This window comes from Balaenoptera borealis (assembly GCF_965194805.1).
Source record: "Balaenoptera borealis genome assembly, chromosome: 2".
In the NCBI taxonomy this organism is placed as follows: domain Eukaryota; kingdom Metazoa; phylum Chordata; class Mammalia; order Artiodactyla; family Balaenopteridae; genus Balaenoptera; species Balaenoptera borealis.
Window position 1 is genome coordinate 61,968,803 of NC_138867.1, and position 22,509 is coordinate 61,991,311.

Consider the following 22,509-nt stretch of genomic DNA (forward strand, 5'->3'; position numbering starts at 1 on the left):
CCCCTGCCTTTCCAAATACTCCCCTTTTCTAGGCCAAATCCAGATCCCACCACCTTCTCACTGTTTTCCCTATTACTCCAGTGATAATCCAATGATCCCCTTTATTCCCCAACTTTTTCTTCTTATGCACTAACATGTAGCATGGGGCAGAATAGCCTCTCTTACATGGCTCTCTGGTTTTCCCCCACAATTGTGCTGCCTTCTCAATTATGTTTAATGCTCTTTGAAGGCAGGGCTTATGTTCATGTTTTTCTCATATACTCCACGTTTTACATCGCCTAAATAAGTGGTCGGTAAATACTCCTTGCTTATCAGGGACTCTTTGAGCTTTTAAAAGACGTTGGCCAGAGCTGCAAGCCATTGAGACGTTTTACAGTGTTCACTGCTTGGATCAGGTTGTTAATACTGCAGAACAGCCCTCTCCCAACTGCCAAGTGTCGATGGGATCGGCGCTGTTGTTGTTAATGATCTTCTGGGGGGACTGGCTATATAGGTGTGGAGCTCACACGCATAGTTGGTGATTGGGCGGTGGGTTCGTGGCAGGGAGGTGAGAGCTTGCGCCCCTGCCTCTTGGGTCTTACAGTAGGGAAGAGTTCTTCAAGAATGGGTAGGAAGCGCATTATTCTCTGAGCTCCACAGATTCTCAGCACACCAGTGTGAAATGGGAACTGGCCTGGCTCCCCTCCCACTGTGTGTTTTTGAGCCAGTAATGACCTTGGTGCTCTCTTTTCTACAATACTGGCACAATGTCCTAAGATTTAATCTCATCTTTTTCAGAATCCAGTAAATAGCTTCCCAAAAAAGGTAAGCATGCTGTAATAAGTTCCTGGTATTGGAAAAAGGAATGTGTCTTAGTTAAAGAAGACAGCGTCTGCTTTCTGAATTGCACTGTCCCTTTTCCATGCTTTCTACCTTTCCTGGTAGTCATTTCCAGACTGAGGCAACTGCAAATTTTACTGCACCTGGGACTACACTCTCCCCACAGCATAACCCCTACAAGAATGTCCTCCACTAAGGGCTCATAAACTTGGAACTGTTTTTTTCTGTAATGTCAGCAAGACTCATTCCACCCATACAAATACGGTCTGGCCTTTTTCCTCTTTGGCGCAAAAGAGAATTGGCAGAGACTCTGATAAAAAGTGAAGTTGACAAGCTCTGGCTTGGAAGTGAGTTCAGTGCCTCTGGGCTTGTTGTCCCCCTTGTTCCTGTGTGTTCTGAATTCTTGTCCCACCCAGAAAGTTCTCTTTTCCCATCTGTGACACCTAAAGATGTTTCACATCCTGCTCCCTTTGTTAATGTCTCCATCACAGGTAGTAAGATACTGCATCTCTTCATTTATAGAAAGTTACTGAACTGGAGTCACCTTAAGGTTTTTTTAATCCCTGTAGGTGGATGGAAGTCTGCTTAGTTGAAGAATTGCCACCAACCACTGAACTGGAAGAAGGGCTCCGGAACGGAGTTTACCTTGCAAAGTTAGCCAAGTTTTTCGCCCCCAAAATGGTATCGGAGAAAAAGATCTATGATGTGGAACAAACACGTTATAAGGTAACTGAGATCTAATTGGTTCTGGCCTCCAGCTCAAAGTGAAAGTTCAGTCTTTCCCTTCCTTTCCTTTCTTTTAGTGTTTCTATAAGGATTTTGTGGGAGATGGGGTGTGGGGAAAGGGGATGTCCTTGGTCTTTTAAGCCTGTTAATAATCATTCCTGAGGCAGCAGCAATTTTAAAAGCAAAGCATTTTTCTATTTCTGGTCTGAGGCCGAGAGACCTCTGCTTTGTGGGGCTTCCCAACTCCCACCCCCATTATTCCTTCATGGAGGTCATTTTATTAGTGCTAGTAACTGTAAGAGTGGGGGGCCCTCTACCCCCTGCTTTTTTCACCATCAACACAGTTTATTACTCCCTTGTTCTCATCAAGGAATAAAGTACCCAACTGGGACTTGAACTTGTGGCCCTAAAGAGTTAGGCCCAAGGTGATTTAAAAAAAAAATTCTGATATTGAATAGTCAGGAACTCCTTTCCCTTTGGTGTTTAAAGCAAATTAAGACTACCCTTTTTATATGGAACTAGTTTTAAGAATTATTTCATGGCTAATCTGGGAAGGCATATGGGTGAGAAAACCAAACCAAAATAAAAACCAATCTTGTATTAATGAAAAAAATTCTGATATTTTACAGATACATGTTTAAGTATTTTCAGGTAAAGTGATACATCTATGATTTGCTTCAAAATAACTGGGAGGAGGGTGGACAGATGATTCAAGACTGGCCATGAGTTCATAGTTGTTGAGATTAGATGAGGCATGCAAATGAGTTTATTATACTATTCTGTCCAATTTTTATGTCTGAAATTTTCCATTAAAAAGTAAAGGAGGAAAAAGTAAACACCAGCCTGAAAGACCCCTTCATTATGTGTGTCTTCAAAAGGGAATTTTAAAATGTGTGCTGTTCCCTCCTGGAACATGTGATCCGTTCTCCACTTCGGGTCAGGGTTTCTAAAGCTTCTTTGAAACTTGATTCTTTATTTTCTTAATATATTGTATTTGGCTTTTTATATCAGTATTTTTTATCTGCAGATTTTCAAGTATCCTTAAAAGTTATTTCTCTTAAAATTTCAAGGGTAACATTAAGTATAGTTGAAAATGGAATGATTTTCCATTTATTGCATGTCACACTACCCTTCAGTTGTTATTGAGACAAAATTTATTTTTAAAATATGTATATTGAATTCAGAGCAAATGTTTGAGTAATGGTTTATGCTAACAGTAGACAAGATGAATTGACATCTTTTTTGACAACTCTCTTTTCATTATCTAGCCTAAAAGGGAATTGAGCAAAAGTTTCTGCCTTGAATAACGTTATGAATAAAAGTGTTTGCATATCTTAAAATAAGTTTGAGTTTATTAAGTCATGTGTTTATTAACTCTAGATGTTTCTCCCTAGAGTAAGTTTTCGGCCTTTTGGAAGACTTAAGTGAAACAAATGACTTAGCCAGCCAAAATTAAAGTTTTTTTTTTTTTTTTGAGGAATACTTTAAAAGTTCAGAAAAGCACGGTAAAAAATAATTTGTATCCCCCTTGTCACAAAATAAATGAACATTTATCCACATTTTAGAGCACGATTTTTCTTTTATTCTCATTACTGTAATGGTAGTTACCAAGATCTAGGCCTATGAGTACTAACAGCCATGTAGATTTGATGATAGAGTTAAAGTGTAGTTGGCTCCAGGCCTCCCTGGAAAGGGATTGTGGGTATTTTGTTTTGATGTGTGGATAGTGAGAATCAGGCCAGAAAGACAGACCTTTAGTGAAGGTGAGACTCAGAGCAGCGGGTGGGCTAATTCTTCCCTCTCCTGGCACATTATACACCTTGAATATAGGTGTCTCTTCCCAGTTCAGCTGTGGACCCCCTCATGGCAACTTAAACAGGTACTGTTTCCTCCTGGCATCAGAGATCCTATTATTTGAATCAGTAGCAGCTTCTCTTTGGGATGGGGACGGGGAAGTGATTCCAATTTCTTGTTAAAAAATAAAATACCTGCGGCACCTAAGCAGATGGTGACATCCCTGAGCAGAACATCGTGACAGAGGGAAGTGTTCTGTGTTGCTGTCGCCCGTGCCGTCAGGCCCCCGCTGGGGTGCACAGAAGCAAGGATGCCAGGAGAGGCATGGGAAGAAGGGAGGTGGTGGATGGAGGGTGGTAGATGCCAGCTGTGACGTGGGAGAAACACAGGACGAATGGAAACTACCCCTCTGTTAATTCACTGGAGAAAAGAGACTTTTCTAAAAAAAAAAAAAAAAAGAGGCTTTTCTTTTTCTCCTTTTATTAAATCCTTGAATGGGAATTGTCAGTGATTTGCCATATAATCATAAGTTTTTATTTTAAGGCCATTTCATTTCTTCTACAGAAATGAAAGGAGACCAGTATTAGTGGGCAGGAGACTTAGCTTCCCGTTCATGTGTTCTTCAGGTCTAAAGCCCGTCACGTGGTCCTTTCTAAGGAGCACTAAATCACGGGACTGCGGCAGAGACGTTGAAACACAAGGGAACACTTGCTAACCTAGGCCCATCTCTTGATGTGCCGCCTGGAAACCATGAGTTCAGTGAACCCGGGTGCTCGCTGCAGGGTCTACCTGGACCGCAGCCATTAAAATATGACCCACCTGTTGGGCAGGGTGTCCCCGAGGCAAAAGCTCTGTCCCAAATCTCAAGGCCTTAGTTGTGGCACTGATGATGGCTTTGAGCTAAGTAGATGGGAGCTTTCATGCTGCCCCATCCTCTTTGTCTGCCAGCTTATGTACAGCCTTGGCCCTTCATTAACTTAGGTTTAGAAAGATATGCTAGGTATTAGAGTTAAACCTTCCAATGATGAGTGTTCTTTCCCTGACCATTCCCACCACCCCCTTCCAGGTCTGAGTTGCGTGATCATGCCATGCACACGTGGACACACCATGGTGTGCTGTAATGATTATTTTGTCATGAAGGCAAGAACTGTGTGTGTCTCCTCTGTCATATCCTCAGTGAATGGTGCAGGTTCTGGCCCATAGGGTGTGCTAGGGAAATAGCTGTTGGGTGAAGGAACGAATGACAGTAGTTCATAGTAAGCCAAAGTGCTCCGTTTCTTGTCTTCTATGCTTTATTCAATACTTTATTCAATATTTACTGAAACTCTTCCTCTAAGGGTGATGCTCAAACTTCCTGTGGGACCCCCTGATGGGTGTGTGTAAAAACGTCAACTTTTGGGCCCCATCCCAGACTACTGAGTCAGGCAGAATCTTAGCCAGGGACCCAGGAAGCTGCATTCTTAATAATCACCCCAGGCAATTTTTTTCTTATAGTCTACAAAGGTTTGAGAACCACTGCTCTAATAGGCAGACACACATTAATATAATACATTTTAATAAAGTTACACAGAAAGCAGATAAAATTGTCCTCAGATGGAAATACATAAAGGATAGGACTCAACTATCCATGCAGTACTTATTAGTACCTACCATGTGGCAGCCGCTGCTCCAGGCACCAAAGGCAGAGTGGACAGCAGGGCAGACATGATTTCATGGTCAGTTGGAGAGACAGACTGTGAGTAAAATAGACAGTTGTGAATTGTGATAATTGTATGAAGGAAGAAATGAAAGCCAGAATTATTGACAGATAGCCATGGGCTTCTCTGAGGAGGCATTTACTCTGGGGCTGGAAGAATGAGAGGAAACTCGTCCATGTGGAGAGTTAAGGGTAGGGAATGGGGAGGATGGTCCAGAGAGAAGGGACCCATTTGTGAGAAGCTCAAGGAAGAAAAGAGCTTGGCCAAGTTGAGTGGCTGAAAGGCTACGGTGAGGGCAGTGGTAAGAAATGAGACCAGGAGGGAAGCAGAGACAGATTACTCAGTGACACATGGAGGACCTAAGTACAATGAGTGACTTCATCCTAAGTACAGCGGTACAGTATGTGCTTTAGAAAGATTTCTCTGCTGCTATGTGGAGAACACATTGGAGGGACGGTGGACGTGCAGGCAGAGTGCATGAGGGGATTACTCAGTCCAGGTGACAGGTGACAGTGGCCTGCAGAGACAAGAAGTGAGTGGATTCAAGAGGGAAAACAGAGGGTGAATCCTGGAAAGGGGCTGGAAATGGGTGGAGGGCAGTGAAGAGAAGACGGCTGGGTAGATGGTGGGAGCCAACCAAGAAGAGTGTGGTCAGTTCCGAAGGGAGTTGGGCTGGTAAAGAAGCCGGGAAGGTTTCCATGGTGGGGCTTGAAGGATGAATGTTCCCAAGCCAGCTAGGATGACCAAGAGAAAGAGGAGGAGGAGGTAGTAGGAGGGGCATTCCTCGGAGAGGATTCAATCTGATAAGGCTCAAAGCCAAAGAACACTATCACTCTGGACAGTGCATTGACAGTTGCAGACGTACAATAAACGCGCATTGAACATTTAGGTGGGCCTTAGATAGGGAAAGCAGATACATAGTGGTCAGTAGTATGAGCTGTGGAACCAAAACACCTCAGAATTTGGCTTCACCACTAACTTTGCCTCTGTGAGCTTCAGTCTCCTCCGATGTAAAGTGGGAAAATAGTAACAATATCAACCCTGTTGAGAAATCGTGAAGAACAAATGTGATCTATGCAAGGCGCTTGGCCCAGTGCCTGCCTGATAGAGGTAAGCACACTGTGTTACACTGTAAGTGTTACAGGTGTTTGTTCTGAGGCTCCGTGAGCAGTAAATTGACCAGAATATTTGGACTTGAAGTCAGGGAATTCTGCAAGCTAGTCTTGACCCAGAGCTCAACAAGTTAGGTCAACTCGAGTGTCTTAAATACTTAGGGCATCAGTTGCCTCATCTATAAAATGAGCAAATTAGAATAATTACTGGTTTTAAACTACCTCATAGTTCTAAAATGCTTTGATCCTAATACGTAAGAAGTTACCATCCAAAGAAGACTTACATAATACCTCATCTATTCCATTTAAACTGCAGTAATCTTTTGGGCTGGTGCTGTAGTAGCTCAGCAGTAGAAAATCAGCATATACTCTCTAGTCTAATACATGAAAGAAATTAGGTAGATGTACAGTAACAGCCCTTGGCCAAGTTATGACTGTAGACATACCACCTAGCCTAATATATTAATATTAGTGTAGAAAAAATGAAACTGGTGAAAAAATAGACAAGCTATAAATGGTTATAGTGGACTAAGATTATTTTGAGCCTGTTTGGAAGATTGTTTTTGTTCTAATTGAAGTAAACCTGGTAGATTGAAGATGTTCATGCAGTTCGCTCACTGAAGCTTACTTCTTAAATATGCAGGCGTGGACCGTAGGGTTCTGGAGTCAGCATTCCTCAGGTGTTTAAAGCGGACGAAGGATTTAAAATCTATCATTCATCCACCGTAGAAATATGACTAAGATAACCCCCCTTTCCTTCAGTGCCTCTTACATGAAGCGCTAAATCTTTTTCTGACCTTACAGGTGAATAAAAGCTTCAAGCCCAGTCTTATAATTACAATAACTAACATTTATTGCATTTTAGGTGTACTTTGCAACTAAGTGTTCTATATATAGTCTCATTAAATCCTCAACCCAAAGAAGCATACCGTTCCCTTTTGTAGCTGAGGAACCAAGGTTCGAAGAGATTTGTAACTTTCCTGAGGTTACGTAGCTAATGAGACCACTAGATGGATGGGATGATTTTGTTATATAATTTGGATTGCTGAAGGCTCTCAGCCAAAGACTCTCAGAAACCAACACAAAATTATATTTATTTAAATACGATGTGCCAAGAAAAAATGCATACCCACGGAGCTATTAAGGAAGAGAAAATAGGAGCTTAGTGGAGATTTGAGCTTGTACTGAGTGATTCTACTAAAGATTTAGGGAAGCAAGGATCGTTGCAGTGTTGTCAGGAGGCGGGATCAGTTTGGTGTCTTGGTAATTTTTATCTAGGAGGTGAGAATATTGAATAGGGACCAGATTGTCATCAGTCAAGAAATAAGTCGCCCATCTTAGTTGGAAGAGGGCGATGTTTAGTTACTTTGTGGTGTTGAGGTCCTCTGCCCTGACGTGACTGAGGATTATCTCCGCTTTGTCCCTCCACAGTCGCAGACCGGCCGTGTCTGAGGTCGCAGAGTGGCCGTGTCTGAGAAGTGTTTGTATTCTGCAAAAGTTGATGTGGAGTTACCCTCAGACACTACCACCCGGCTGTGAACTGTCTGCGTGCTCTCTCTGTCTTTATTCTTTTCCATCCTTCTTCTCTTTCCATACCCTTCCCCCTCCCTCTAGTTATTTCATAGTAATTAGCTAATCTCTTCCCTGTGAAGAATAATCCCCTGGTCATTATGTCCTGCCCTCTTCCCTGGGGAGTGTTAGCACAGGAAAGGTTTTCAGATCCACAGACACCTAGTCTTGAATCCCAGCTCAGCCCCTTAACAGCTGTTTGACTTTAGGCAAGTCACTTCATCTTTTTGGCCTAGATTTCCTCATCTCTAAAAAGTGAGAATGATAACTACCTTGCAGGGTGTTTTGAAAATCAGAGATAATTTATGTAAAGTGCTTGACACACACAGTCCAATCTTAATAAATAGTGGCCACTATCAAAAGCACATAAATATTTGTCAAATGTTAATTTGCTTATACTTTATAATTTCTTACAGCAACAAAAATACTTTCTGTTAAATCAATTATTAGATTGTAGAAGGTCACAAAAGATGGGAAGAGCTAGACTTTCTGAATGTGATGATCTACCACTGGGTGTTAGTTATGATGAAACTTGCTGTAGTTACTTCTTATTTTATTTGAAGTGAAAATAAAATACATAACATTACGGAACACATTTAACTAATGAAATATATAAGATCATTTTAAAGCTCACAGTGGTTCATTGCCTGATAAAACTTCATGAGATAGCAACAAGAATACTTTATTTATGCAGAAAATAATGGCTGGCTGATTAAGACTGTAAGGAATGGAAAACATAGCCTATTTTTATTATATGAGTAGAAAAAGGTCTTGTAAAATATTTCCAATGAAAGTTTACTGCTTGTACAAGGCCAAGATTAGAATTAGATTATAGAAGGAATAAATACTAAAATTAGCTCTGAATCGTGGGGTGCTTTTTGTTTTCATCTTTGTATTTTTCTACATTTTTCAGGTTTTTTACAGAACTCGTACTACATTCGTGATCAGAAAAAATGGTTTGGCAGAGCCAGAAACCACCAAAAAAAGGCATTTAGTCTTCTAAAAATCCTTTTTTTCCTGACGTTACGGTCCTCTCAGCTATGATTGCCACAGTGTTGACATGGGGGGTGTGTGTGTGTGTGCGCGTGCACACACACTCATGTATGTGCACATGTGTCTCAAAAAACATCCTAAGGCGTGCTAGACAGAAAATGGTCTTTGAGATTCTAGTTCAGAATTACCTCAAACATGTGAATTCTGGGAACTGGGACGGTCCATCCCAAATGGTTGGAGTGTTGCTGAGATAGTGTCATCTCCTTTATTGGATCTCTGGTTGTTTTATGTGAGCGTTCATAACACGATTCTAGGAGAAAGACAATTGAAAGCATCCTGCTAACGTAAAAGGTTATTACTTTTTTGACTCACTGTTTGTGCGTTCCCTTCTTTCCACTCCTCCTCCCCCAACCATCACCCATCCTCACGTTAGAAGTCGGGTCTTCATTTTCGACACACGGATAACACCGTCCAGTGGTTAAGAGCGATGGAGTCTATTGGTCTACCCAAGGTAAGCCTGAACTGGGAAGACAAAAGGGGTAATGCAAACACCTCACTGTGGAAAGGAATTTAGCAGACTGGGGTACGTTAATGCAGCAAATGTCCTTATTGCCTCAGAAATGAGATATGTGAGAACTAACAGAAATATGGAAAGGCCTATAAAAAGTAACATATGGCAAGAACTCAGATTGAGAATAGCCAGGTGAAAGTGTGTATAAATTAAACAAGGTATAAAGCAGAAACTGACACACCATTGTAAAGCAATTATACTCTAATAAAGATGTTAAAAAATTTTTAAAAAGAAAAAAAAACACTTAATATAAAAATTAATTAATTAATTAATTTTAAAAAAAATAAATTAAACAAGGTCAGAGCGGGCTTTGGCTGGTAGATAGTTGATTTAGAAGAGCCACCTCCCTTTTTTGTGTTGCTTTTTATACTTAAGATTCCAAGTCTCATTGTATCCGTACATATTGTATCACTATAAATCATCATTATAAATTTATTTTGATAAAGTATTATTATAAATCATAGTATCACTTTAAATTTTACTGGCTAGGGGGGTTAGAGCTCTTACTCTTGAAATAGATCTCCCAAATAAAACTCATTCAGCAAATATTCAGAACTTGTTAAATTCAAAGAGCGGGCACCCTTACACCTGTGAGATATACAGACAAGTGGAGGAAATGAAGAAATAATTACATGTGATAGAAATTGTAGAGCTATTTCTTAAACTTCTTATTTTGAAATAATTTTAGAATCACAGGAAGTTGCAAAAATAGTTCGTCTTTGTGTAAACTTCATTCAGCTTCCCCTAATGATGACATCTCATAACTGTAGTACAGAATTAAATTGACATTGGTGTATTAATGTTAACTAGACTCCAGACTTTATTCAGTGTTCACCATTTTTATATGCATTCATTTGTGTGTGTGTGTGTGTGTGTGTGTGTGTGTGTGTGTGTGTAGTTCCATGCATGAATAGATTTGTGTGACCACCACCACAATCAAGATGCAGATACTGCAGAGAGGTTGGCCATTATATATAGCATCCCTTCCCCAGCCCTGTCTCCTGGCAGCCACTAATCTATTCTCCATCTCTGTAGTTTTGTCATTTTGAGAATGTTATAGAAATGGAACCATATAGTAGGTAACCTTTTGAGATTGACTTTTTTCACTAAGCATAATTCACTTGAGATCCATCAGGTTTCTATATGTACCAATAGTTCCCTTTTTTGAATTGCTTAATATGTACAGCTATTTTAAAGAAATGATTTAAGAGTGCTCCAACAAGGGTATCAGCTACTGACTTATTTAGACCTGTGTTGTTGTTCTTATTAGTAATCCAGGTTTGCAATTAAAAACACACCCCACAACAAAAACAAAGGACTCCTTCATGTAAATTATGAATGCTTTTTTAAAATACATTTGTGCTAATACCTGTTTTAACTCAGTTCCTTTTTTCTTGCTATAGTCAATGTTGATCTATTTTATTTTGCCATTTTTAATCAAACTACTTTCCCTTCTCCTAAAATGTTGAAAACTGAATAGTGTTCCTTTCTGGGCAATAGTTATAATACAGAGTTCATATTTATTTCTAAACTGCGATTTAGTAAGTATTAACAGGGTGTTGAGTGGTAAACAGATTAATAAAGACAGACATTCAAATGCAGTTTTTCTGTATGAGGCAGCATATGTTAGATGAGGATAATTTCATTATGATTTAAACCTTCTCAAATTGTGTGTATGTTGGACCACATTTATTTTGATTTTAAGCCAAACAAGTAATCCATGTAACAGAGTCTATTTTAACCCTGATGTTTATTATGAAGTCAGTGATACATTACATTGCAGGAAATGAGAGGCCAACAGTATACTGAATTGACTTTGATATATTAATTAACTCCTTCATTTATCAATATGAGCTGCCTACCCTGTGCTCAGTGTCATGTTACACACTGGGGTTACAATGTTGAAGAAAACGTTTCGGTAAACTATAAATTGATCCCATCTTCTTCTATAAATTGAAGAAGAAGACATATTCATAATGATTTTCCAGGAGAAATATCAATGTAAAAGGTTCTTGTTTAAAGAAGAGAGGGAGAGTTATAGTTGTCCTCTGCTTACATAGTAGAATTTTAAACCTAGTCATATTCTTCTGAATTGGGAATCCTCTTCTTATGGATACTTTAACAGCAAATGTATTAAAGGAAAGTTGGAAAGACCTTTGAATTTCATAAGCTACAGATATTTCTTTAAGCACTCAGTGACTGTACATTTGTAGCTCAAGAAGCTTTGCTTTTCTCTTTTCTTAGCTTTTTTCAATGTCCAGTAGAAAATTGTGCTTGAGTATCAAGTACTACCATATGGTACATGATTTAATTTTAGTTTTTATGTCAAATTTTATAAAATATTTATTGAAAGCAAGTAATGCCAACAAGCTTATCTTAATCTCAGAAGCTTCAATCCTAATTACTCATTTTTGGTGCCCCATTCTGAAATCTGTTTCTTATTAGGCTTTTAGTTTCAAGCTCAAGAAGAGTATAAAGGTGTATTAAAAGTTTTAGAGTTCAGACTTCTCAGTCTACTAACTCCATACATAGATGGTTATCCAGAAGAAGCAATCAGGTGCTCAGAAAATGCAGGGATATTTATTGTAGTGACTTATAATAGGGACAAAATTGGGGGTAAAAAATTGTTCAACCCTGGAGAACTGGTTATAATTATGGTTCAAAAATGTCAAAGAATCATATGCATCTATTTAGAAATAATGTTCTTAGTAATGAAGGGAATGGAAAACAGTCATGTTCTATTAAGTGTTAAATAGGTTTATAATACATGCAGTTTGGTTTTTAAACACACATACATAAACATAAAAAATCAGAGACATACAGAAAAAAGACTGGAAGAAAATATACCAAAATGCTAATAGTGACAATCTGGAGGTGGGGTTATAGGTATTTTTCTTTCATACTTTATCTACTTTCCAGATTTTATTCAGCGAAAATGGATACTTTTCTTTTTTCTGCTTAAAGTAATACATGCATATGTGTGCATTGTATGTGTGTACACACATGTTTACAGAACTGTGTAGCCAAGTTCTTAACAATGTAATAAAATGTTTTCAAGAGGACACCCTTCTCTGGGCAGGCACAAGAGTGACTCTGATACAGAAAGCAAAGCCTACACAGGCTCATGCCTTGTGCAGTGAAACTGCTACCCAGCCCTGTGGACAAAGCCTTCTTGCAGTGGCTGACTGTGAATCCCCCACTCTCCTGAGCCACTAGGAGGCGCTGTCAGGCAGGGGACCAGATGCAGTGATTGGTCCGCATGAAGAACAAGATGAGGCACAACTGGAGTTTCCTCTTCATTTAAATAAATATAGAACAGCAAGGACAATCAGAGTAGGGTCATTTGGGAGAGTTGAAATAATTGTGAAAAGCAATACATAATAAACACATTTTTCCCTTTTGTTTTCCAGATATTTTACCCAGAAACAACAGATGTCTATGACCGGAAAAACATACCAAGAATGATATATTGCATTCACGCACTGAGGTGGGAAAAAAAAATACATTTGAAGTCTAGGAAGTAAATTTAAATAAAACCACAATTTCAGTTTTGAAAGAGAGCTCTTTTGTTTTTCAAGTTTTTTTAATAATCTGAACTTTTTTTAGATTGAGTTGTTCTAAATTTGCTGGTATAAAATTAAGGTAATTGTCACATAAAAACAATACTTGAACTTGAAAAATATTTTTCTGTTTTTTTAATCCATTTCAAAATAGAAAACCAGAAAATGAATGAAAGACCTGTGAGTATACTAAGGAGAAAATTTTAATTGAAATTTCTAGGACTCTGATAATAATGTGCTACCATATTCTTGAGTTATGATCTACTTTATAAATATAGCCAAAATACATCAAATGAACAGCTTTAATAGTCATACGTTTGGTTTTCATACTATTAAAATCATTAACTTGGCTCAATTCTTAGCATAGATTAATAAAAATCACTATAAAAAAGTCTTTTGAACTTTCGTTCACTAGAACTTGTACTGTAAGGGTAAAGAAGAAACTTAGAAGTTGCTTTAAATTAGTCAAATCGCGATACATTCATTTTTTTAAAGCAATTCTTTGATATCTTAATTTTTTTAAATACTGAATTTCTACCGGTCACAGATTGTTTCTTACCTTATTGGCCTGGGAGCAATGTGATTTTTAGACGGTAACAAAAATGATTCTAAAAATCCAGTTTGTGGCTGTTGTCTTGTGTGTACACAGGTAATGGCTGGAAGGCTTCATGTCTAATTAAATTTTAAATTTCTTTTAGAACATCTGCCTTGTGTTTATATCACTAGAAGTCATTTTCCTGGCAGAGTCTTCAGCCTAGAGGTTTATATTAACGTCTTCCTGGCTTTCTTCCTCTCCAAAGGAGAAGATTTTTATAATAATTCATTACAATGCTGGCTTACTAAAGAATTTTGATTATGTCAAATAATTTGACTCTCCCACCCCGTCAGTCCTTATGAGATTTCTTTGGAAGATGACAGTTGCTTGAAATACAGACCAAATGTAGGTGTCTATTCTGTGATTTCTTTTTACTCTAGTAATTTAGGACAACCGGGAAAAAACCACTTCTATGCCTGCCCCCTCATATGTGGCTAGTATATCATTATTCCAGCAGGTTTTCTAAAAGCTTTTTGTGCACAAGTGCTCATTTTGAGGAATATTATCAAATGTGTTGCCCAACATTCTTGGTCAAATGCTTTTCAGTGCCTAGAATCATCACTTAACACTTTGTGATCTGCTAAGCCAGCCATTAGTTAATCATTATGGTATCCATGCATCAGGGTGCTAATCTCCAAATCCACAGCCTGCTCATGGGTGTCTTCTGTAAGCTTAAATGGATTTCCTGCAGTGGACACCTGGGGTGTTAATGTAAGCAGCTTATAAAGAAATGGCGCGCTAAGTTCCTTTCTGGTGATGTCACTGTTGTGAAGAAGTTACAGAGAACAGCACCGAGGCTTACAAATGTATGCCTGCCATAGTTTTAACAATGGCTTGAACAGCTTGGTAAACAAAGAGAAGGCAACTTCTTGCTTTCTCCGACTGTTTTTCTCAGGTATTTAGTTACTCATCCTGGAAGTCTCCGTTACTGGAGCAGATTCCTGCCGAATGTTATTCACCAGATCTGACCTTAAGTAGGAATTTTAAAAGTAGGATCTCGAAAAGCAATATTCTCTTAATAAACGGCATCCTCCGGGAGACTCTCCTTCACTTTTCTCTGTTCTAAACTTACTGTATGGCTGCTCCTTGATAGGGAACGGAGAAGTCTCAGGTGTATCTAAAGTTTTTTCTATCAAAACGTTTTCCTGCTATGGTTTAGAATGCAGTCAGTTACTCAGACGAGGCTGATATTCTGTTCTGTTGGGCCAGACACATGTGGAAGCTGGGTAGCAGAGCCTTTCATAAGTACAGTGGGTTTGGCCTCACTGCATGATGAGAAGTGGTGCTGAAAATGAACAAAGACTTCCTCAGCCGTTATATACTGGCTGCAGATACAGCAGTGTTGCTGGTGTAGAGAGCTGGCATTACCTGCCCGGGAATTAAGCAGGTCAGAAGTTCTGATTATAGATCAGGAGCCAGGCCGGAAGATCCTCTGCCTTCCCCTTGCCCCAACCTGTGGGCCTGACTTGATCTACAGAGTTCACGCCTGGCCCTGCCAGCTGGTCTTCTGTTCTCTGTCTTCTTTTTTTTTTTAACATCTTTATTGGAGTATAATTGCTTTACAATGGTGTGTTAGTGTTCCCTGTCTTCTTGATTTGGGCTTAACAACCTCATTAAGATGCCCTGGGTTCTTGCCCTTGCTTCCTGCTTGTGTCTACTTTTCCCTTTTCCTGCCTGCCTCACCTTTTCACTTGATTTCTAACCCCCGTGCCCAGGCCTGCCATTCATGACTCTCTCTGTCAGTTCAGCTGGGTGTTCTCAAGCCCAGACTCCAGCCCGTGTTAGCACAGCGGCCCCACTGGGAATCCTGAAGCTCTGCCTAATGTAGAGACTCACCTCAGTCATGAGTGGCCTCATGCTCTTTTCAAAGAAATGTTTATCATCTTCTCCTTATTTAAAATAAAAAGTATGTTCATTGTAGAAAACATTGGAAAATTTGAAACTGAGCCCCCCTGAAACCAAGTTCTTCTGGCAAGTTTATGATTAACCTCTCTATCTAAAACTTTATTCCCTTTCTTATCCTGCACCTGTTCCCCCTCAAGATTGAGGAGTCTCAAAGAAATGGATGGGTTAAATCTGAGCAGGACCCTCTGGGGCCTTCCTGGGTACAGAACCCCCCTCCATGTCCCCTGTCTCTTGTGGACAGAAAAAAAAAGACTTTAGTTTCCTAGGCCTTCCCCCAGTTCCAAAGAGCAGGCTCAAGTAGTAAATGATTAGGACACAGGACTCCTAGTTCCTCCTGAAGGGATATATATTTTGTGGCTTTATTTGGAATATTTAAAGCCTGCACAATAAAAGGAGCCATCTCACAGAGTGAGAGCCTTGCTAACGAGTTACTACTAATTTTTTTTCTGTCTGGAGGCCATGGAGAAGAACACTTTTTGCCTGTTATTTATTGCTCAATGTATTAAGCAACTGTTAAATGTTTAAACAGTATACAATTGAATTCCTTTAAATTATTAAATTTAGTAGATTGCTTTCTTTTTTAAAAGATTTTTTTTTTTGATGTGGACCATTTTTTTAAAGTCTTTATTGAATTTGTTAACAATATTGCTTCTGTGTTATGTTTTTTGGATTTTTGGCCACGAGGCATGTGGGATCTTAGCTCCCTGACCAGGGATCGAACCTACACCCCCTGCATTGGAAGGCAAAGTCTTAACCACTGGACTGCCAGGAAAGTCCCAGTAGACTGCTTTTTTGAACACCTCAGATACCTTAAAACAGAAATAAAATGCCCAGATACATTATTACAAACTTACTACACTTAAACCTATCCTAAAAGATCCATACTACAAGTTTCACTCGTATTTTTGTTATTTATCCACTAATTTTTTTTTAAACAGGAAGTTTGCTAACCTCTCATTTTATTATTATTTTTATTTATTTAGTTTTGGCTGCGTCAGGTCTTAGTTGCGGCACGCAGGATCTTTCGTTGCGGCGCACGGGCTTCTCTCTAATTGTGGCACACAGGCTCAGTAGTTGCGGCACACGGGCTTAGTTGCCCTGCAGCATATGGGATCTCAGTTCCCCAACCAGGGATCGAACCCGCATCCCCTGCATTCTAAGGCAGATTCTTAACCACTGGACCACCAGGGAAGTCCCTCCACTAATTTTGACTCATCCTAGGGCTATAATATTTTGATACCTACCCAGAGTTCACATGGTTACCAGAAACAGGATACCTCTTCAGACCCACCCAGGTTACAGATCTGGTTTCTGACCAATCAATTGCCAGTCGGAACATGGTGCCAGTTTAGGTTCTTCTCCTAAGGTGAGTCCAGCCTTGGCCACCAGGCATCAGACTCAACTTGATTTGTGAAATCAGCCAGACCTTGTCATTTTTCTGTATATGGCTTTCGGGTAGGTTTTTATTTACCATCCAGTCTCCATCCCCTGTCACCCAGAAATGATTTACTTCCATGTCTTACTTGGCCAGTGTTACATAACCCATTGTCCTGTCATCATGATGTATTGGCCTGGTGTGTTAACATTATTAAAAGCTGATGCATGCCTTTTGAATATTTTCTTGAAATTAGTTGGGCATTCTAGAGGTTTCTCCCCCAGGAGATGAGGGATGGACTCTGCTTGATGCTCTCTGGGACCACTTGGCTGATAGCATCTGGGATCCTGTTTCTGGATCCTCTCTCTGCTTGGCTATTGAGGGTGACCATCAGTGGTGAACCCTCTTTTCAACTGGCTATTTTTGTCACCACCTGTGCTCCTCAGTCTGTTTTTATCTTGGGACACTTCCGTGGTTTTCCCGACTGTTTGGCTTACTCAGAGTTCCTGGTCTTTATTCTTTCTTGTAGTATAAATAGTACAAAAACAAGCACATATTTATATACTATAGACAGACATAGAAAAAACAAAGCACCTGTATTTTAATGACACTTCCCAACTTATTAAAATCCATACAAATATTATGTGTGTCTTATTTTATCTCTGTATTACAACTTCCTTTTCGTATGCTTCACACCATTCTCCTTTGAACATCGTTTTGAACTCCAGGCCTTTCTCAGATCTAACCAAGGTTAGTGTCTTCTTTTTTGATGAACCAGATTGCTTCCGTTTTGTCCTGGGACCCCTTTCTGGTCAGCTCCTTGGTCCTTGTAGCTCTGTCCCTGACATTTCTTTGAAATATCCTTGCTTTGTGGTCACAAGAGGATGTTCCAATCCTGCCCTGATTATTCCTGCCTTAGGGTGTAGAATCAGCTACCCTTCAAGGATTCCTTTTAAAGTCATGTGTTTGTAACAATTTTCCTAGCTTAACGGATGAGGGTTCTGGATTCTGCTTTCTTACTGAATAAAGTTTATTTGACGGTTAAGATTCTGCTGCACTGACAGCAACAAGGTAAAGGCATGCCTGCCTGCCCTCTGGGTAAGGGTGGCTTTTCCTGCTGCAGATTATGTGGCTGCTGTCCGGCGGTCATGTTTTCAGATGCAGTGAAGATGCCCAAATAGCACACCTTCGAGGCTTGAATTTGTGAAAGTGGCTGTGGCAGCCCCACTTCCGGTTGGCCAACTGTTCCAAGTACCCTGACTGCTTTGTGAAGAAGGCCTCCTCTACCAGGTCTCCCACAAGGTCAGGTGGCTGCTTTGCTAACCAGGTTGCCTTTGAACCAGTTCCTCAGGTACAAAGTTAATGCATATGTTTTCTTGTCTTATACCCCCTTCCCTTGGGACCCTTTTCCTGTTAAGAAACCAATTGATGCCTTATACCAGACTGCTTGCATCTCGGACAGAGAACATATTTGCCTTTATGAATAGCTTCCTAGAGATAGCTCCTTAACCCCAAGGACAGACTGTCATCCTGTGTTCTCAGGAGGGAGATCTAGAGGTGGCAGGATTTGGGATTAAGGTGAGGGAGGGCAGCTGCACCTGCCATATCTTTCAAAATTCTCTCCACTGTTTGTCCCATCTTCTCTCTCCCTCTTCCTATCCCAATTTAGTATTATGGGTCTACCTTTCCATCCTACTAAATTCTAAGCTCTTTGAGGCTGTAAACCATGTCTTGTCACCTAACACAGCACATGCACCATTGATTCCAACTTGAAGTCTCTGGAGTTTGTGTTTTTAACCTTTCAGTTGGTTTAACTGAACTTATATTTCTATGATAAGACTGCCTCAAGATTCCCTTCACTTTTTATTGAAAGTTAGGTATAGAATGCTGGATTTTGACATGATATTAAATAGGGACACATGTGACTGTAAGATGGAAACATAATTTTGTTCTGTGGGTAAAACCATTTAAAACATGGAGTCAGTAAGGGGAAATAGTAAAAGATTCTTAGTGTTGAAAGTGGGGAAACCACTGTGATAGGTTATTAATAAGTGGTTTGTATGAAGACTTAAGTAACAGGATAATAGCAATAATAAAAACAAAGACTAACACTTACTGAGCTTTTAATTACATGCCTGGCACTGTTCCAAGTACTTTACAGGTATAATCTCATTTAATCCTCACGACATACCTTTTCTGTACACACTGCTATTAGTCTCATAACCACAGTAGTTGAGGCACAGAGAGGCTGGCCGAGGTCACACAGCTAGTGGCAGAGTTGGGATTCACACCCAGGCTGTGTGGCCCCAGAACCTGCACTGTTACTGAGGCAGCCAGTCATTGGCATCAAAAGGGAGTCCAGTATTTCCATTACTACTTAGAAAATGAAAAGAACAGTGGCAGCAGACTTGAACTTCAGCACAGGTCTCTAAGCTGTTATATTTAGGATATTTATAAAGGAAGAATCCCAGAACTTCAGAACTGGAAGGACCTTGGGTTGTTGAGTCCAGATCCTTCATTTCACAGATGAGGGAACTGAAGGATTAGGTTATGTGACTTGCTCAGAGTCACACACTGAGATATTGCCAGTCTGTGGCCAGGATCCAGGGCTTGACTCCAGTTCCGTCTTCTTTCTGGTCAGCCGTGAGGCTTTGATTTACAAACATTCATCTCCCATGTTATAGCATAAAATGAACTACGTATGATGTGCTCCAGAAAAGTTGAAATAAATTCAGCCTCTGCCTTTTAAGTTTGTATTTTATTACTGTAGCACCTCTTAATGTATATATTGAAAGTAGTAGAAAAAAACTCTAATAGGTGTGTGTGTGTGTGTGTGTGTGTGTGTGTGTTCACTTTCTTTATTGCTTCCCGTACTTGAACTGATATTATCAGTACAAATGGGAGCACATGGGCCAGTGAGGCTTTTGCTGCCTTAGGGCAACCCCTCTGTAACTGGCCTCTATCAGCAACACAAATGTACTGTACCTTTAGGGCGATAAAAAGCTAGCTATTTCACACCAAGTGCTTTCTTATACATGGAAAGCAATGGTGACATTAATTCCTCAGCTTCCTTTAGAATGCTGTCAGCTTCTTTGTGTTGCCTGTTAGGCGCTAAAGCTGCTTAATAAATTCAGTGTTGAAGAGCTCCAAGAAATTGGTGATTGGGCAGGCTTCTTTTTTTTCTTTTAACGACTAAGATTCTGGATTTCCTATATACTTCAGGTAATGAATTCCCTCATTTGAATTTAAATGCTTGGGAAGGAGTGGGCTGCTATTGCTGATTCTTTTCATCATGGGAATACTGAATAAGTTCAGTTTCCTGAGTAAACATTTGCCCCTTAGACTAACTTGCTTGGAAGCACCTCCCACACAGATTCAATATATAACTCCCACACTATGAAAAGTCATCTTTTCAAACTTCAACCTCAGAGATAAAGTAAATGTTGAAATCTTAAGCCAAATAAAAAATACACATTAACATATAAAAAAACATTTTTGGTAAAAGTATGTAAAGGCAAATGAGATTTCTACCTGATCCTGACTAGCTTAGGAAAAGCTGATTTGAGATAAATCAAACTCGATTTTTCTATTCAAAAGGTAACTAACTTCTCAGCTCCACCTTGTGGTAACTTTTAGTTAAACCAGGATGTTTGCTTATTGTGAGATTTACATTATGCAGCATACAATTATACAGCATACAATGGAGAAGTAAAAAGTATAATCAGAAATAGTCTTCTAATTTCTTTAGTACCATAGGGGAACATTAACACTTTTGTTAGTGTAATTAATTTAGTTCATATTACCAGCAAACCTATGTTTTGTGGAAGACTAAATACCTTTATTTTAGGGACAGCACAGTAGAGTAAAATATTTTTTGTACAGTAGATATTCCATAAATAGTAATTAAATGAATGACCGGGTAAACAAAGGAGATGCAGTGGAAACAGTTGTGTCAAGATATTTGAGCATGGTTGTCTTTCTTTTTACAAAACTGACATGAAATGACTAAAGTAGTAAGTTTTGTTTTGTTTTTTAAATCATCTGCAGTAAGAAAGAATGCTATCCATTGATCAGAAAATTAGATAACTCCTGACAGAAAGCAAACAGACAGGTTTGGATTGACTGAGAAATAAGACAGAAGACCACAGCCCAGAAACCACTGAGCCATTGCAGCAGAGCTCAGAGCTGCTATGGGGTTTGCTCCAAGCAGAGATGGAAAAGGAGAGCCCCTAAGCCAGCATAATTGGGCTTAGACCCGCTGAGCCTTCCCTAAGGCAGCAAGTGTAGATGCTGGTGGCAGGGTAGCACACGAGTACGCAAGGTAGCTAATGACTGCAGGAAGACACAGGGAACCGCAGTCTAAGAAGACAAGACACCGGGCACCCTCTGGGCATCAGCCCCGTTGTTCCCCTACCGTCTCCCTAAGGCTGGCTTCTGTCATGGGGACCTGCAATCAACAGTGACAAGCAACAAGTCTCAAACCTTAAGATGAGCCCCAAATTAGGAAATACCAGACATTTGAAGGAAACCAATGCTATGAAAGAGGAATTACATTCAACAAACAGAACCAACACCCAAGGAAGAAATGAAAATAGTAAAATATGTGCACTTAGTCATTCATTTTCTCTATTTAGCAAATATGCTTATACATAGCAAAATCAAAGATAAAACTAAGAAAGAGGAAAATTGGATATAGATTAATTTAGAAAATAATAAAATTTAGTTATCTAAACTTTTGGTGCATAATATGAAAATTTTAAAATGCATCTAAAATTCTAGATTATCTCAACATTACATAGGTGGGGAAATAGAAGTAGAAATATATTAAGGATAGTAAGTATTCATTAGCTTAGGCTTTGATGCAAGAATAGAAGTTTAAAGTATGTTAAAACTAGCAGAATATTAATGCAATACACATCATAAATACACACATATATAAAATTTGTTAGAAGACATTTTATGGGTGTCTCCTAGTTAAATTTTACTGTGGCATTTTCAAAGTTTTTCCCATTGAATTATTTTTATTTATTTTTTGTCAGTTAGTTCAGGTGTTTTTTTTAATTTAGTTGTAAAAGGGAAGAAGAAGCTACAAACTACAGGTACTGTGAAAGAATGGAAGTAATAAAATGATACATTTTTGATAATTTATGGATCTATTTTTATTTTTTCAAGTATGGCTTGATTTTATTTTCCTAGAATTCTTTTGTAGCTTTGCCATACCTGTCTGTTTAATTCTGTTGAATTTTGTCGTTCCTGTTACTAGAAAGGAACGTGTGACTAGCTTGACATTTTATTTGTTCCACATGACATGAGCTCCCTTTTACCTGGAATATTTTTCCCATGTGATAAATAGTGAATTGGTTCATAAAATATTATGGTTTTGGAAATGTCAGCGTACTAGTTTTAATTACAATGACTTGTTTGGCATGAACCTTTGGTAGTAAAGTCTTTAGTGGCTGTATAGTTTTATATCCTTGACAATCTCTAAAGACCTAGAATTTGAACTAAGGAATGGGGGCTTCCCTCGTGGCGCAGTGGTTAAGAATCCGCCTGCCAAGGCTAGGGGACACGGGTTCGAGCCCTGGTCCGGGAAGATCCCACATGCCGCAGAGCAGCTCAGCCCATTTGCCACAACTACTGAGCCTGTGCTCTAGAGCCCACGAGCCACAACTACTGAAGCCCGCACGCCTAGAGCCCATGCGCTGCAACAAGAGAAGCCACCACAATGAGAAGCCCGCGCACCGCAAAGAAGAGTGGCCCCCGCTTGTCACAACTAGAGAAAGCCTGCATGCA

General features: G+C 39.5%; 1 protein-coding gene across 2 annotated transcripts in view; it reads left to right on the forward strand.

Moving 5' to 3' along the window:
* IQGAP2 (IQ motif containing GTPase activating protein 2) overlaps positions 1-22,509 on the forward strand; it is a 290,309-nt gene that overhangs the window by 141,845 nt on the left and 125,955 nt on the right. For both annotated transcript variants that reach the window (XM_082375039.1, XM_082375038.1), the window contains exons 3-5: positions 1,389-1,545; positions 9,144-9,221; positions 12,692-12,768. In XM_082375039.1, the coding sequence (XP_082231165.1) occupies positions 1,389-1,545; positions 9,144-9,221; positions 12,692-12,768 (312 nt within the window). The remainder of the gene's footprint in view (positions 1-1,388; positions 1,546-9,143; positions 9,222-12,691; positions 12,769-22,509) is intronic.